Source organism: Meriones unguiculatus, chromosome 4, assembly GCF_030254825.1.
Source record: "Meriones unguiculatus strain TT.TT164.6M chromosome 4, Bangor_MerUng_6.1, whole genome shotgun sequence".
Lineage (NCBI taxonomy): Eukaryota > Metazoa > Chordata > Mammalia > Rodentia > Muridae > Meriones > Meriones unguiculatus.
The window spans coordinates 105582916-105598446 of NC_083352.1; the positions used below are offsets into that span (position 1 = coordinate 105582916).

The following is a 15531-nucleotide window of genomic DNA, read 5'->3' on the forward strand; positions in this document are numbered from 1 at the left end:
CTAAACAATTATAATAAAGGCAGGAGATACTAAAAAATTCTGATCCAGTAGCCTCCTTGAGGTTTTAAACCAAGAAAAATACTCAAATGAAGCTTTGAGAAGGAGAAAATAAAAAGAAGAAAAGGCTAACCCACAGAATTATTTTAAGGTAACAGAAACATAGAAACAGTCTGTGATTAATTATGCTAAAAAGCCTCAGCTTTCTAGACATTATAGAATTTTTGTTAAATTATTATCTTTCTACTTTCCTATCTATCATCTATCTTTCAAAATATTCCCAGCCGTACAATGTTTGGGCAATAGAAACAGAGTATGCACACAGAAAAATCCTTTTTTTTTTTTTTTTTAAAAGCAACCAGATGAATCTGCGTATGACAGATGTTAAAGGATGGTCATTTGATCTGCATTTTCAGGGGGTCAGAAGGCAAAGATATCTTGTTTACCATAATAGGGCTAGACAGTTAGTAAAAAGTCTCATAAATTTAAGTAAATCCTTTCCTACTATTTCTCCCTCTCCCCAATCAGTAACAAGGACCCAGATACAATCCTTCTCTTGTTGCTTCAGCAAAATGGAAACCAGCACGGTGAGAAACTGCAGCTTGCTTTGACAGACAGCTCTGCTGCAGTCTCACGAAGCAGGGATGGCCATCTTAAAAGCTCAGGCAAGGCCCAGGCCAAGGCTGAGCAGCCTGCCTTCTGGGTAATGCTGCATCCAAAAGAGTATCGTGGCTGACATCCAGAAAGGGCAGGCAGGCCAGTACCAGGGTACCCCAACAAATGTGCTTTTGTTTTGGTTAATTACCCCCTCTAGAAAAACAAACAAACAAACAAATAATCTAAGGGAAATAAGGAAATCATCTACTATTCTAAAAGAAGCTGGCCCCAAACATGGAGTTTGTGGCAGAGAGCTGCATTAATGGACAGCATAAGACTCCAGCTCCTCTCTTCATTGGGGGGGGGGGGGGGCTAGAAAGAAGACCCAAGCAGTGGTGCCTGAGACTGCTTTAATGAAAGCTTTGATTCTAAAATGAGACAACCGAGGCCACAGAATGGAAGGGCTACGTCTGCTCTGCCAGCCTGCATTCAGATGTGCAGCGTCACTTGGGCCTTCTATCTGCAGACATTTGTGGCCGTACCCTTCCAGCCCCAACTCACAGGTCAGCTTCCCAGAGTATGGAAATGGGCCTGCAGTGAAACCAGAGCCTTGTCACGGAAGGTACTACGCTGTTCATGTAGCAGGGACGTTTGAAATTTACAGCTACTTCCCTTTTCTATGTGTTTGATTCCGTGATAGCAGTATTTCCCCAGGTAGGCATAAATAAAATGACCATCCTTCTAAAATCATGGTACGTGGGAGGCACATCACAACAGCACAGTCATGTCATCAATGTCTTTAATAAACACGATCACAAATTATCAAATGTCCAACAGACAGACGTAGCACAGCCCCAGAAACTGTGATCCTGAGATCCCTTGACAGGTCTTAGAGAATAAAATAAATTAATTGTGGAGAATTCACTCCTGAAGATTTTATTTAAGCCATAGATCCAGACCATTGTTAATTGCTGTTTTGATTAATCTGGCAAAAATGAATGAATGCCTCAGGTTGGAGAAAAGTATGAGGGGTGAGGGGCTCTGGCTGTGGAATGAGGGGAGGGGCCTTAGGGGAGGGAGAAGACATGGAGAGCTGGGGAGTGGGTTGAACAGAGGAGGGGGGGAAGATGGGGACCTCCAGAGGTGCCCATCTGGCTGCTGTAACATTTCTCTCATCCTAAAATCTTTATTTTTTTTTTCATCCCAAACTGATTTACTGAAGATCTTACCTTCGATCTTCCTTCCCCCAGCTAAAGCTGCTTGAAAAAAACTCATATGCAAAGATTTACATAGTTCACAAGTAATATTTCCAGCTCCCCATGCATTGTCCACGCATTCAGTATGCACTGAGTATTTATTTTTTTATTTTAATTATATAATTAAAATACAAAGGGGAAGTTGCTCTCTCAACACAATTCCCAACCTTCCTAAGCCTGGCCCCTCCTACCACAGGCTGTAAAAATGTAAGTGATTGGCTTACCTAGGGCTCTTCGCTAAGAAGAAAATTATTTTTTATATGTATATATTTTTTTTTATTTATTTAAACCCAGCCACGCCCACCCCCTAGGAAACCAACCCAGTGTTTTGAATGTGGCCTTGCCAACAGAGCTAACTATACCCCCCCCTTCTGTCTACCTCTCTCCTCCCCCCAAGGTGGGCCTAGTATGTGTGTGTGTATGTGCAGAATACAAAATACAGACGTTGCGAACAACCCCAAAGCCCCAGATACCTGAGTGTCTGGTTTTTCAGCCGTTAAGGCAGGAGGGTTTGACGTGAGGGTTTGAAGTGAGGAAATGCTTAACGCAAAGGGAAAAAGAGAGAGAAACACACAGGGAAAAAGGTTATGGAGGCCCGCGGCTGCGGCCCCACTCCCCCCAGCCAACAGCCCAGCCGATTACCCAGGATGCCCCGCCACCTTTTTTTTTTTTACTGCGCGTTTTCCCTCTGCTCGCTGCAGAGAGTCCGCGCACAGGTTTTTACAGAGTGTGCCAATACGGAAAGTTTTGCTCGCGCCATGGCGCAAATCACAAGACAGCCCATATCAGACTACGAATACACAATCGGCGGGTACACTGAAGGTGCCAGGGATGGAAACTGGGACACACTGAGCATGTCATGCACAGGCGGACACAGAAAATGGACACCAACACACACCAACAACAAGCTGTCTGAGTCGAAGCAGCCGTGCCAGGCGAGGCGGGGGCGCGCACCCGGATGGCCCTAGCCCACCGCGGTCACGAACATTTAAGCCGGGGGAGCCCCGAAGGGCCCACCCCAGCCGTTCCGGGCTCACCTCACGCCCCCGCCTGTCCAGCCTATTACGATCGCTGGCGCTGGCGCTGGCCTCCTGACAGTAACGACCCTCAGTGTTGCTCGGCACCACTTTTCTCCCTGGAGGGCATATACTTCGGCCACCCGAACCCTCGAAAAATCCCCTTTTTCCCCCCCACTCCCAGGGCATAGTTGGGGTCCCTCCCTGGAACTTCTAACAGGGTATCAGGACCCCCTCCGCCCACGGACAAGGCCCAAGCCCCACCGGAAGGCCCTGCCACCCCCTCCCCGGGTGCCCGGGAGGCCCTACTGCCCAGGGGCAGAAACTGCGTAGTTACCTAGAAGCAGCAGGCGGTGGGTACACATGTAGTCCATCTTCTCCTCCTCCAGTTGCTTGTCGATGAGCTTGCTGCGTTTCTTGTCTGCGCGCTTCTGCTCTCGCATCTCAATGGCTTCTTTGCGCATCTGTTTGCGCCTTTTCTCCATGAGCTCCTGGGCCCTCCGGGGGCTGAGGGATCGTGAGCGGGTCTCAGAGAGACCGAAGCAGCTTCCGAAGGTTCTGGCGAAGAACTTGCGGACTGGGTTGCACCCGACCGAGTGGCTCCTCCGGGGCTGGCCGGGGCGGCGGTTGCGCCGCAGAAGCCACTGGAAGCAGCCGGTGGCCCCTTCTTCCGACTCATCGCTAGAGGAGTCGATCTCGCAGATGACGGACGATGCCCCCTCGTACCTGCAGCAGCTTCGGCCACGTTCGTACTTGTCAGGCCAGGCAGGCGGCCGCGGAGCAGGCCGCGGAGTAGGCGGCTCAGCAACCTGGATCTCTGGGCTGGGGGGTCTAAGATGGGCTCGGCTTGGGGCAGCAGAGGCTGACCGGCCGGCAATGACTGCCCGGGCGGCAGAGGCTGCGCGGGCGGCGGCAGCTGCGCGGGCAGGAAGGCATGCCTGGGCGGCGGGAGTAGCAGAGAGTGACCTGGCTCCCCAGACCAGAGGACCTGCATAGGCTGCCCTAGCGGCAGCTGCCCTAGCGGAGGCTGCCCTAGCAGAGGCTGCCCTAGCGGAGGCTGGCATCGCTGGGGCGCCAGGGACTGCCCCGGCGGCCGGATGGGCTCTGGCAGTGGGGATGGGTCGGGGAGCGGGCTCCGGAGGGGCGACGGGGGCAGCCCGGGCGGCAGGCTCCGCCGGGATGGCAGAGACTGCCGCGGCCGCGGGCTCCACCTGGGTGACGGAGGCTGCCCCGGAGGCAGGCTCGGCCGTGGTGGCAGGGACTGCCTCGGAGGCTGGCTCCGCGGCGGCTGGCTCTCCGGCTCCTTCGGGCTCGGCAGGGGTGGCTGGGGCGACGGCCGGGGCTGCACCTCCGTCAGGCTCTGCTCGGATGGCAGGGGCTGCTCCGACTTCTTCAGGTTCGTTCGGGAGATCCGCGGGTGCCGCTGGGGCTGGAGGAGCTCCTCCGGCGTCAGGCTCGGTAGCGACGGCTTGGGCGGCTGGGGCTGGCCCGGCATCCATGGCTCCTGGCTGCGTGGATCCTCCGTCCCCTGGCTCCGGAGAGGGGACTTTTCCTTCCACCACAGCTGCGGTGGTAAGGCTTCCTTCCATCTCGGCTGCTTCTCGCTCAACTGGGGGTCTCTCTGCGCGCTCGCTCTTATCTGGGGCTCCAGAGACTTCGATGGGCGGGCCATCACTTGCGATTGGGGCGTCGTCCATATTGACAGCGGTGTCGTCGCCGACCCCAATGGAGGCTCTGCCAATCTCCAGCAGGGGTCTGGAGATCTCCAACGGGGGGGTGTCGCAGGCGAAGTTGGGCGCAGCTCTGACAGCCTCGCTGAACGGTCTGCCAATGGCGCCTTGGACCCAAAGGGGAGGCGCGTTCTCGGCGGGAGCGAGGCAGAGCGTACTCGGGACCGCGGCTGTCGGGAACTCGCCGCCAGGGCGGATTGGCGGGATGACTCGCGGGAGCCCCGGGGGTGGGCTATCGCTCCCAGATCCTTCTCCGTCCAACCCGTACGGCACGGATTCTTCAGGTGGAGGGCTGTAGTCGTCTCGGAGGCCAGCGTTTTCAGATCTGAGGTTCCCGGGCTCCGCGGCAAAACCTCCGGCCGCCCCTTCCTCCGGACCTCCTGGAGCAAGGTCCGGGACGTGCATGGGAGGCTGGGGCCAGTATCCCCGGGCAGGCTCATTGAACTCAAATGGCATAGCTTCTTCCGGTGGGGGGCTATAGGCTCCCAGGCTCGGGTTGGGACCACCGGGGGTCCCGGGCTCCAAAAGCGCTGGATTGAAGTCTTGGGGGCCCGATGGGGTCCCAGATGTTCCAGGCTGCCCCAGGGTGGGCCAGAAATCTCCGAGGCTGGGCTGTTGGGTGTCGAATGGCATGGCTTCCTCCGGAGGTGGGCTGTAGTCTCCACCCACTCGGACTTCCTCGAAGGCCTGAGGGAGGCTCTGGAGGTCAGATCTGGAGACCTCAGGGGGTCCAGAGACCTCAAGGCCAGCCTCGTCGGGGATGGGCTCATTGTTGGACGGTTCGGTCTCCATTTCTTCGGCTGGGCCAGGCCCAGCACCGGCGGCAGCTGCCCCTGCGGCCTCCAGAGGTTCCTGCTCGGGCTGCTCCCCGACCTCAGGGGGGATATCGTGTTGTCCTGACATATTACTGCCGTGGAGGCGGTTGCACACGCCCATAACACGGTGGCGGTTTTTCAAAATAAGTTTGGGGCTCCGTAAGACGGAGCACCCAGCCAAACTAGGGTGAAAAAAATTATTTTAAAAAAAATTAAAAGTTTTAGCTGGAAAGTTCTCCAGCCTCAGTTTCCAAATTTTGAAAGGATAGGTGCTCAGGGCCTAGAATCCAAGACCGCGGCAGAAGCAACTCATTTCTTGCTGGTGGAACCTGGTACTTTCCTAGTTCCGCTTATCCCTTCAGGCTCCGGTCAGCTGGGCATGCGCGGGCCTTTCCTGCTCCCTCTTCTTACTTTGTCCAACTTTAGCTCCGCCTTCTTGGCATCCCGGAGCGTGCCGATTCGTCTCGAAAATCGTGAGAAAAACTCTTTCTCTGCCGCCAGAGGACGCCGGTCTCAGTCTGAGGTGGCTTGGGGAGCTGGCTGCCAGCTCTGACAGCTCCCGGCTTTGGGTAAGGGGGCTGGTGCACGCAGGCCTCTCAGGAACGTTCGCCTCCTTCCTCTTCTCTCCCGGACTGACTCTGAGTCTCTCTTCCTCGCTTTTTCCCTGGCCAGAGAGAGCGCGCGAGCTCTCCTGCGTTGCTGGGACACGTGACGCAAGACGTGGGCATTGGTCTGTTAGAGTACAGGCTCTGAAATCCTCCCTCCCCATCTGAATCTTCTCGAGGGGAGGAGGGACTGCAGGAGGGCTTTATCACCCCAGATTAGCCCAGTGCGCGGCGAACCCCTTATCCGAAGACCCCAGACTCCGGCAATCATTCGGCTTTTATTCAGTTCCAAGTCGGGGAAAAGGGAGCCTTTAAGATACAAGGAAAGGGATAGAGGAACACAGACGAAAATGCGACAGGTGGTCGTGAGCCCACCGGAAGGGTCGCGAGGGGGCGGGGGGGGCGAGGGGGCGAGGGGGCGAAGGGGCGAGGGTCTGCCGAACGCAAACACGCAATTTGGTTTTTTGTTATTTTTTTTTTGTTTTATTGTTTTTTTTTTTTTTTTTTTTTTTTTTTTTTTTTTTTTTTTTTTTTACAATGCTCGGGGGTCGTTTTTTTTTAAAATTGTCGCCTCTTGGATGTTTTTCTCGGCAGTTTACGGGGGACGGCTCCAGCAAATCCCTTTTCTGTGCCCCGTCCTCACTCTACTTAGAGGGTCTCGGCGGTGGCCTAGCGTGACGCAGTTAGCATTCGCCCTGTTTAGGTAGTGACGCAGTAAAATTTAAGGTCTCGGAGAGCACTGCGGAAAAACATGCGAAGCCCCCTTAGGCGGTCCCCACGGTTGCCGCTGCCGCGCAGACGAGGGAGGGAGCCCGGGACTTACCGGAAGACCCCTACGTAGCTGGGGGGTCTTCACCCCCCGCCCCCCCCGGGGAAGGGCGTAAGGGGGTTGGGGATGCGGGTGACGGCTCCTTTAGGGTGATCTGAAAGACTAGAAAAGCCGATACGTACTTAGCCCACCGACCCCATCGTGCCGCGGCGGCAACGGCTGCCGAGACCCGCGACCTCCGGACGCTGGCGACCGCCGCCGTTTCAGCAATCAGTTCCCCTAAGCCCCTCTCGCCCCCTTTTCCCTCGGTCGTGAGCACCCGAGAGCGGCTGCTTATACTCTGAGCTGCAACAGTCCAGCCAGGCAGCCTTCAGCGCGGCCACAAAGCCCGCGGCCGGGAAGCCAGGCTGGGAGCCCCTTGCGGAGCCACGGGGGGGGGCTCAGGGCTGTAGGAGATAAACAGCCGCATTGCCCGGTGGGCTCCGGAAATGTATCACAAAATACCCTAGGTCTGGGCTACGCAGGGGCATTACGGGGTTTTAGTTTTTCTGGGGTTTCTGTTTTGTTTCCTTTGCCGCTTTCAGAGCCTAGAACCGCGGCACGCGTGCACGCGCACTCACACTGCTGTCATTTTGCCCGCAGGCGACGGCCGCGAGGCATTGTCTTTGGCTGCAGTGCAGCTAGGCAGTGAGGCAGGTGGTTGTCTGGCCTGCAGGACCCTGAGGGGAGAGAAGGTGGAGGCACATGGGGTCGGCTGCGGCAATCATGCACCAAGCAGATGGCTGTATTGCAAGACACATGCGCGTGTACCGCGGCAAGCACTGATTTTCTGAAGTCTAACATGTCCCTCTCCCACTGCAGGCTCAGCACACGGCAGCCCCCTGTCCGGCAGCGTCCACGTGGTCGCCCAGAGTAAAAGAAAGCACACAAAGCGGACCCCTAGCGAACGCCTGGGACCTCCCGAAGGCGTGTCACCTCGGCTCTACGGCGCGACGCGCTTCATGCCGGACACTTTGAACTTTGGTCCGAAGTTTGGCCAACTACACCCACGCAAAATGGCGAAAACAATTTGAACACAAACTGAATGGTCCAACTGGGTCTCAACCACCATCCCACTCCCCTCCGACCCCAGTTTCAGGTCAGCTATTGGGCTGGGGTCACGCCAATCAAGGATGCCTGGCGAATGAGCAGGGGGCTTCAGACCGGAAACCGGATATGGGTGGGAGGTCCATTAGGGGGCGCCGCGTTGGAACGCCCAAAGAGGTGTGCTTTCTGGGTCGGTGGGAAGCAGTTGGCGGGCGGGTTTATGGCGGCCAGGCCTAGAAGGCCACGGTAAGCCGCGTGTGCCTTCTGGGGTCAATCTTTTTTCTGCCCTAAATCGCCAGGGCCAGGTGGGAAAGTCGGGGGTTGCCATGAACCATCCCTTGGGTTCATGATGGCGGTAGGCTAACCCCCTTCACAGAGAAGGCTACCGCTGAAACACCGCGGAGAGAGGCTTTTCTAGGGCCTGGAGGTGGTGAGCCAGGCCCATGGAGAGAGAGCTTACTGCTCCGATGCAGACGAGCAGTACAAGATGGACAGAGTTCATTTCCCAGGGATGCTGAACCCTGCACAAGGTGGAAGGTCAGTAGACGCCGAGGTTGGAAACCCAAGAAGACCGCCACGCGGATTCCTGGGCTCTCCAGGCCTCGCACACCCATCCCCAAAGCACCATTCATCAAAAAAATGGGCTCAGGCTCTCTTTGTTCAGACATTCTAGCATCTGTGGGAATCCTTTGTTCCATGTTCTTTCTTATATCATGCTTCTCTGGCAGGGAGAAACATCCAGAGCATGCCAATCTCCTTGCGAAAGAGCAGAACGGCATGGAAATGGAAAAAAAAAAAAAAAAAAAAGAAGGCCTCTAATAGGAGGGGTTGCAAAGACCAGATGGAGAAAATGGCGCCTCGAATGGGTCTCCATAGAAAGATGTCTTGACTATGAATAGAAGGGGCGGAGCAGGGCGGGCACACCTTCACCTATCTGGAACAAAGAGGCCCACAAAAGGAAGAGTAGGGCCTGGCCGCGTTAACGATCGGACACCTTTGCTTCTGTGGAAGCAGTGGGAAGAAGGGGGGAAAATGGATGTGCTTTCTGAGGAGTCCATGGAGCATCCGGGCTATTTTGGCAGGAAGTGAAGAAGAGGAAATGGATTAGATGGTGAAAGGTGTGTTTTTCTTCCTCCTTTGCGGATGAAGATTTGCGTCCAGTTTTTAGAAAAGGCAGAACCAATATGGAGGGTGGTTCCGATAGAGGGAACAAAGAAAGGGTTGTTCACAATGAAGCTGCAGTTGCGGAAGCCCCTAAAGGAGAGACCCAGACACCAAAAAAAAAAAAAAAAAAAAAAGATGGGTTCCAGAGGCCTCCTGGGAGCTCCTGTGTTAGACGGGTTACAAAAGGCGGAAGAGCCAAAGACTAGGACCTGGTTGTTAGACACCAGGAATTGCACAGAGAAGTCAGGGAGGGGCCGGTGTGAAGGTAGATTTTTTTATTTCAGACATGACAGATTTGAAAGGAAGATGGACGGTTTGGGGGAGATTTTTACAACCTATTTCTGGGAAGGAAAGGTCTGAAGTTTAAGAGAAGAGTAAAAAGCAAAAAATTAAATTGGCAAATCAACCTTCCTAGGATTTGAAATTACTTAATCACATAAAATTTCTCCAGTGGAGGGATATATCTGGTGAGGACAGTTGAAGAGAAAAAGGAAGGTAGCAGATGGAGAGGTGGAAGCAGCCCCTGCCTGCATTATGGCTTCTCAGCCTGTACGCTGGTGGCTTGGGCTGGGTAATCTTTTTTGCTGTGGTGACTGTCCTGTGTATGGCAAGATAGGATATGGCTTCCCTGACCTGTGTCTACTGGATGCAAGTAACATCCCTTTGGTTGTAATAATACAAATGCTCTCATGTTTTGTCCAAATAGCCTCTGGGGTATAAAAAAAAAAAAAAAATCATCCCCATTTGAAAAAGCTAAGAAAGAGTCCTTATGTTGACTAAAAATTTCTTTAAAGGTAAATTCATACTAGGAGAACCAGAGCCCCATACTTAACCCTGACTATCCCTCTGCCCCCTGTGCTCTCGTTTTCTATAGTGACTGAGCAAGTCAGTTGGATGGATATGGAGCGAAGTGCTGAGGCTCTGCTGTACAGCAGCAGCAAAGCTCACGAGGGCCCTGCAGAGGAGTCAGAGTTTTAGAAGCCGATCAGCATAAAAGATAACTGGATGGCCTGGCCAAAGAACTTGGGGAGCCCAGAATGGTAAGAGCTTGAGGTGATCAAGCATGCAGGTTGACTGGGAGTCACCCTGATGGGTTGGACTGTTTAGTGAGCCTGTTTGGATTGTGGATCTTGCTAGCTTAACACATGTCTGATGTGGATTCGAAGGGTTGTGTTGAGCGTTGCTGAGTACCGTGTCTGGAGCCTCACCCTGCTAGGAGTGAGGTTTCTAAATGTCCAGATATAACCGTACACTAGCAAAAGCTTTTTATTCCTCGCCTCTTATTTATGTGTGTGCTTAAGTTTGTGTGTGTGCTTGTGTGCATGTATGTATTCTCAAGCATGTGTACATCCATGTGGAGGTCAGAAGACAACTTACAGGAGCTGATTCCACCGTGTGGGTTCAATGAATCAAGTACCTTTGCCAGCTTATCCCACTCACCAGCTCACTAGCAAAGGATATTAACTGTTTTTCCTATTCTAGTCGACTTTGTAATAGGGGAGGAGGTAAATGTTTAGAGGTATGAGTAAGAACAGGGAAGGCAAGTCGGCTCTAAGGCATGAAGCGACGGAAGAGGAAGTCAAGGCAGTCAGGCAAATGCCCAAAGAAGGCTAAATAGGTGTGAAGGACAAAAGCTAAGCTTGAGGTCTTGACCCCATTCTCATGAGTAATGTGTAAGAGCAAAACGCGATAGGGAGATGGTATGTCATTTGGGGAACAGGATTTGTTGTGTAAGAAAGGAATGCTAAGCATCACTACGTTTCCACTGGCCGCTGCTTTTCTGAGGAAAGCCAGCCTATGCTCAGAGCAGTTGGTCCAAATGACCAAGCAAGAAATATCAGGTGTCCTTTGGAAGTAACAGCAACTGGAAAGGAGTTAGCTGCTGACTCCCACAGTTTCACTGTCACCTGAAAAGGCATGGTCCCACTTTTGTAAGATCCGGGTTCCTAGTGGTTGTTTTCTAATCAACAATTGTGTTTGTACCTTTTTTTTTTTTTTAACTGCCAAAAGTCCAAGGACTATGCAGATATCAAGTAGCTGCTTCTCAACTTGATTTATCCTTGTAACCACAAAAGAGAAAGCCAAGTAGAAAAGGCCCCTTGGGAGGAAGAGAGGGTAGAGAGAGCAAGAGGAACTGAACAGAAGCCAGGAAAAGCAAGACCATTGGCAGTAAGGTTCTTTTTGGTTTGTGGTTTGGGGGAAGGGGCGGCCTGGTGGGAATCCTCTGCACGTAGTTCATATGTGTGCTATTATTTTGCAAGCAAAGGAAACAGAGAAAGAGAAGATAGAATAAGAATTCAGGCAACCACTAAGTCTCTCAGCCTCCCAGTGACAAAGGTTTTCTGAATGCTTCCCTGAGTGGCAATAAGACTTTGAAGCTGTTCAATTAATTACTGTTCAATTAAGACTGCTGCAGCCATCGCCCCCCTCCCTGCCGCCATCTCTGCCAGCCTTGGCCAGTGGAGGCAGCAGCAGCTTACTGCTGTCTGCAGAAGGGGCTTATGTGTGGCCTGCATCAGGCAAATGCTAATTAAAGGAAAGATACCCCAACAGATAGAGCAAGATATTGGACTGGGGACTGATGCAGGTCTCATGTTAGGGGGTGAAATGATGTTTATGAATACAGCTGGGCAGCTCTGGATGAAAAGCCCTAAGAATTCAGGCCCCTCACTCAGGCTTGTTAGCAGTGCTCCATCTCAATGGCTTCTTTGTAGCGGGGTCACCAGATTGTGCCTTAGCTGACCATGCTCCTGCCACTTGTGCCTGCATACACTGTGCTGTGGTTTTCCTGTGCAGAACAGCTGAGGATGCTACAGAGTCCACTGTGAGAGAAGTGCCCATTGCAGATGAGAGAGACAGTACCAGGGAAGCTTGCTAGCAGGGGTGGGGGTGGAAGGAATGGGATGTGGGATCCCGGAAGGTGGGTTTGGTTTTAGTGGAAAGGCTATTTAAGATTTCTGGAACTCAGGGTGGAAATTCCAGGCACCCTGGGGGCTTCTGGGGCCTGAATGCTATTTGAATTTAAGGGGAATGGTGTATTTCACCTTCTCATACAACCTCAATTATCGAAAGCAAATTTTCCTAACGAAGTCTAATTGGAACAGCAACATAAGCCAGGACAGTCAGACAGCTCTTGCCTGGAGGGAGGAGAAACCTATCAACTTTGGGTTTGTGCGCCTATTTTTTTCAAGTCTGAGAGTGGGAGCCGTAGAGGCTGGCCTTTCTTGAGTCAAAACCCAATGCTTAGGTTTTAAACTGGTAAGTAAGCTTACAAATTTGAGGTATCTGTATGAGAACTCCATTTTGTAGATGAAGTTGAAATTCTGGGGACTGTCAGGGAACAGTGACTTCAAGGGGTGACTAATCTGAAAGCCTCATTAGCGGCCATCTTTGGTTATTAAAAACACTCCTAACACTGAGGTGACGCCTGCTTCTTGTACCTGGTTTTAACCCCTTTCAGCTTGCCATAGTTGATTGTGCCCTCAACTTTTTTCTTTCTTATCTCGTAAATGCTTTTGTATACCCATAAAATTTGCTGGCTGGCTTCGCCCCCTCCCCCTTTCCTTCTTGAAGCTCCTGCCTGGCTGCTTCACATCTAGTTCTTTTATTCTCTGTAATCCCACCCTTTCTGTTCTCCTTGCATTTAAATTACTGCTTCTAAACACCCTGTTTTCTTACTGCCCTCTTTAACCATGGGGCAGCCACATCCTCTTGCTGATATATAACATGCTCACCCTAAAATAGGCCCTTAGGAAAAAACATACAGGCTGTAGCCACACTTGAGGCTGGGGAAGCAGCCTCTCCCCTCCCCCTCCTGGTCTCCTCGGGTGTCCTGTCTCTGCTGGCAGAGCCCTATCAACAGGTGATGTGGCTCTGCATTGCAGGCTCTTGGACTAAGCTGTTTACTGGGAGGGGAGGGGAAGGGAGGGGAGCGGAGCAGAGAGGGGACTGCCACAGGGGGAGAGGACTCCCTGTCAGGGAGATTTTGAGAAAAACAAACACTAGTAATATTTAACCAAAATTTTAAATGGCTGAAAGGGGTTAAAGCATAAAACAAATGTGATATGTGATGGTAAGTCATTTAATTTGCAAAGCCAATTTTGTCAAGAAGTATTTGCTTTGTTTGCCCCAGGCAATGGAACGAAATTTGGTGTGTGTGTGAGAGAGAGAGAGAGAGAGAGAAAATTTATCTATTACCAGACCTTGCAACGTATAAAATGATAAATACAAGTACTAAAATTGTGTGGAGACAGGGACCACTAAATAAATGGCAGGAGAAAAGCACCTGGGAGGGAGTGATAATTAATAGAAAAGTGAAAGACTTGGTTTATCCCAGCTATCTCTAAGCCTCCAAGCCACGACGTAACTACGGTTGGCTATTTCTCATTGCTGTTACCTCTCAATGGGTACGGGGCTCTGAAAGGTTTGTTTTAGACACTGAGCACAGGGGAAGAATGTAGGAAAAACAACCCCACCGCTCCCAGCATTGCTGGGTGCTCTTAGGAATGGCCCCCCCACTCCTCCCCAAGGACAGGACACGGTGACAGGACATGTGGCACACCTGCCCTCTTAGGTCATTGTGCCACGAGCTGAAAAGCAGATTTAACAAACTAATATCAGACCAACACAAAACAAATTTCTTCACAGTTGGTGCTTTTTATTTAATCAACATTTGAGACTGAGGAATTTCGTTAGGGCACAGTCCTTAAACTATAAGATCATTTTCAGATAGTGCATTTTAGAAGAAACTGAGGCAGAGAGGTGTGAGGGAAGCCTGAAGCCATTCAACAGGGTGGGTAGAGGCAGCCTGGGCTAACCCCATTTCTTTTGCCTTTTGTCTATGGTTCTGTTGCCCTGTCGGGTTTGGGAAATAGGCTAATTAGTGCCAAAACCCACAGCAGGACCTTCCATCCCCCACTGTGGAGCATGGGATTAAAGGTGCAATTTGAGTCTCCCATCTTGTTACTGCGTGTTATGTTAGAGGGAGCTGACATCACTGGCCTCTGTGACTTGGGCCAATATCCTGCTTCCCCCCAGACTGTGGTCTCTGCTCAGTTTCCTCCAGAGCTTCCTCTTTCAGGGAGAAATTAAGTAAATCATACATTTTTATTTTTTAAAAAAACTTTATTCTTACCAATATCGATGTTTCAAATTCTTGTTAACGGAACACAGCTGCTAAAATGGAGGCTAAAGAGTCAAAGGTTGTAAGCAATTCCAGAACAGAAAAGGCGCCAGCCACATAAACAAACAAACACACTTAAAAGTCAGTTCTAGAATTTACTTCCTCCATCTCATCTTCCATTTAAGTTCTGTTGATTAAACATATACATCTGGGCTTTGCCACATAATTTAAAATAAGAGCGCCCCTCCCCCCAGAAGGAAGGGAAGTTTTTCCATTAAGCAGATGATTAATGCATTGAAGAGTCCTAAATCTTGTAGCGCACAGTTTTAACTAGCTTTGCCTCCCCAGCCCCCACCCCAGCCCCCAGGCTTTGGTTTTTCCAGGGTTCATCTCCCTCAGCCAATCTACCTATGTTAAAGGGCAAGCCAGCCAATTCAAATGCTAACCCCAGCTTAGCAGGGTGAGACAAAGGGCCAGTTGGGAATGTTTGAGGACCTTCTAGAAAAGTCCCAGTAAAAGGAAAGTAGCTGAACCCCAGTGAGTGAGAGAAATCTGTTTCGCAGAAACTGGGCATTGGAAAACATGTTTAGCAGAACCTCGTGGGGCTGGTGGGTGTTTCCCCAAAGGTGGTACACCTCCATCCGCCCTCTGAGCTTTTTCACCTGGAGTCAGAGTAGCATTAGGAAGGGGGAGGTGTGAGGGGGAGGGAGCTCTGAGCCGCAAAAGCGGCTGCTGTGACTCAGGTAGACCGTGGAAGATTACTGAGAGACAGCAAAACAGCAAAACTCGCGTTCCTATTTGGTTACCCCATGTATGAGCCTTGCTCACCACTCACTCAGACTTGTTGGGGTTTTTGTTTGTTTGTTTGGTTTGGTTTGGTTATTTTTTTTTTTTTACTTTTTTTTTTTTTTTTTGCACCGTCCCCTCCCCTAGGGGAGGGGGCGGTAAAGCCTGGAACTGTAAACCAAGCTGGCCTTGAGCTCACAGATACCCCTGCCTTTGCTGTAATTAAAGGCATTGTGCTACCACTCCTGGCTGTAGGCTTCTTTTTAAAAAAGCGACGTAGGGGAGGGGGGGCTATAGGGACTGAAGACTGAAGACCTTTTAAATTTTTTATTCATCTCAGCAACAAGGCAGCGTTCTAATTTAGCTAATGATAAACCTAACTGCCGAAAATGCGTCACTCAGATGACATGCTGAACGGCAGGACATCTCCACCTGTTAACTAGAAACCTGTTGCTTGGTAAACTCAGGCTATTGATGCGTCACTAGACAAAATGGTATCTAACATCAGGAAAACGTCACCATCATCTGTATGTTGCTGAGAATTTTAACTACGCAGTTAGGCAATTTCACGCCTTCAGCCCCAAAGTC

At 51.3% G+C, this 15531-nt stretch overlaps 2 protein-coding genes across 10 annotated transcripts in view; both read right to left on the reverse strand.

The window, feature by feature from the left end:
• Positions 1-15531, reverse strand: part of Gnas (GNAS complex locus) — a 63872-nt gene that overhangs the window by 46567 nt on the left and 1774 nt on the right. For 4 of the 9 annotated variants that reach the window (XM_060382751.1, XM_060382750.1, XM_060382749.1 and 1 more), the window contains exon 1: positions 3204-5547. The exons of 4 other annotated variants lie outside the window; for them this stretch is intronic. In XM_060382751.1, coding sequence (XP_060238734.1) covers positions 3204-5532 — 2329 coding nt within the window. In that variant the 5' untranslated portion in view covers positions 5533-5547. Of the gene's footprint in view, positions 1-2685; positions 2986-3203; positions 6310-15531 lie in introns of those variants that run through there. One more of the 9 variants, XM_021660757.2, reaches the window with a different exon arrangement.
• LOC110563608 (neuroendocrine secretory protein 55-like) overlaps positions 1-15531 on the reverse strand; it is a 51331-nt gene that overhangs the window by 32891 nt on the left and 2909 nt on the right. The gene's annotated exons all lie outside the window — the stretch shown is intronic.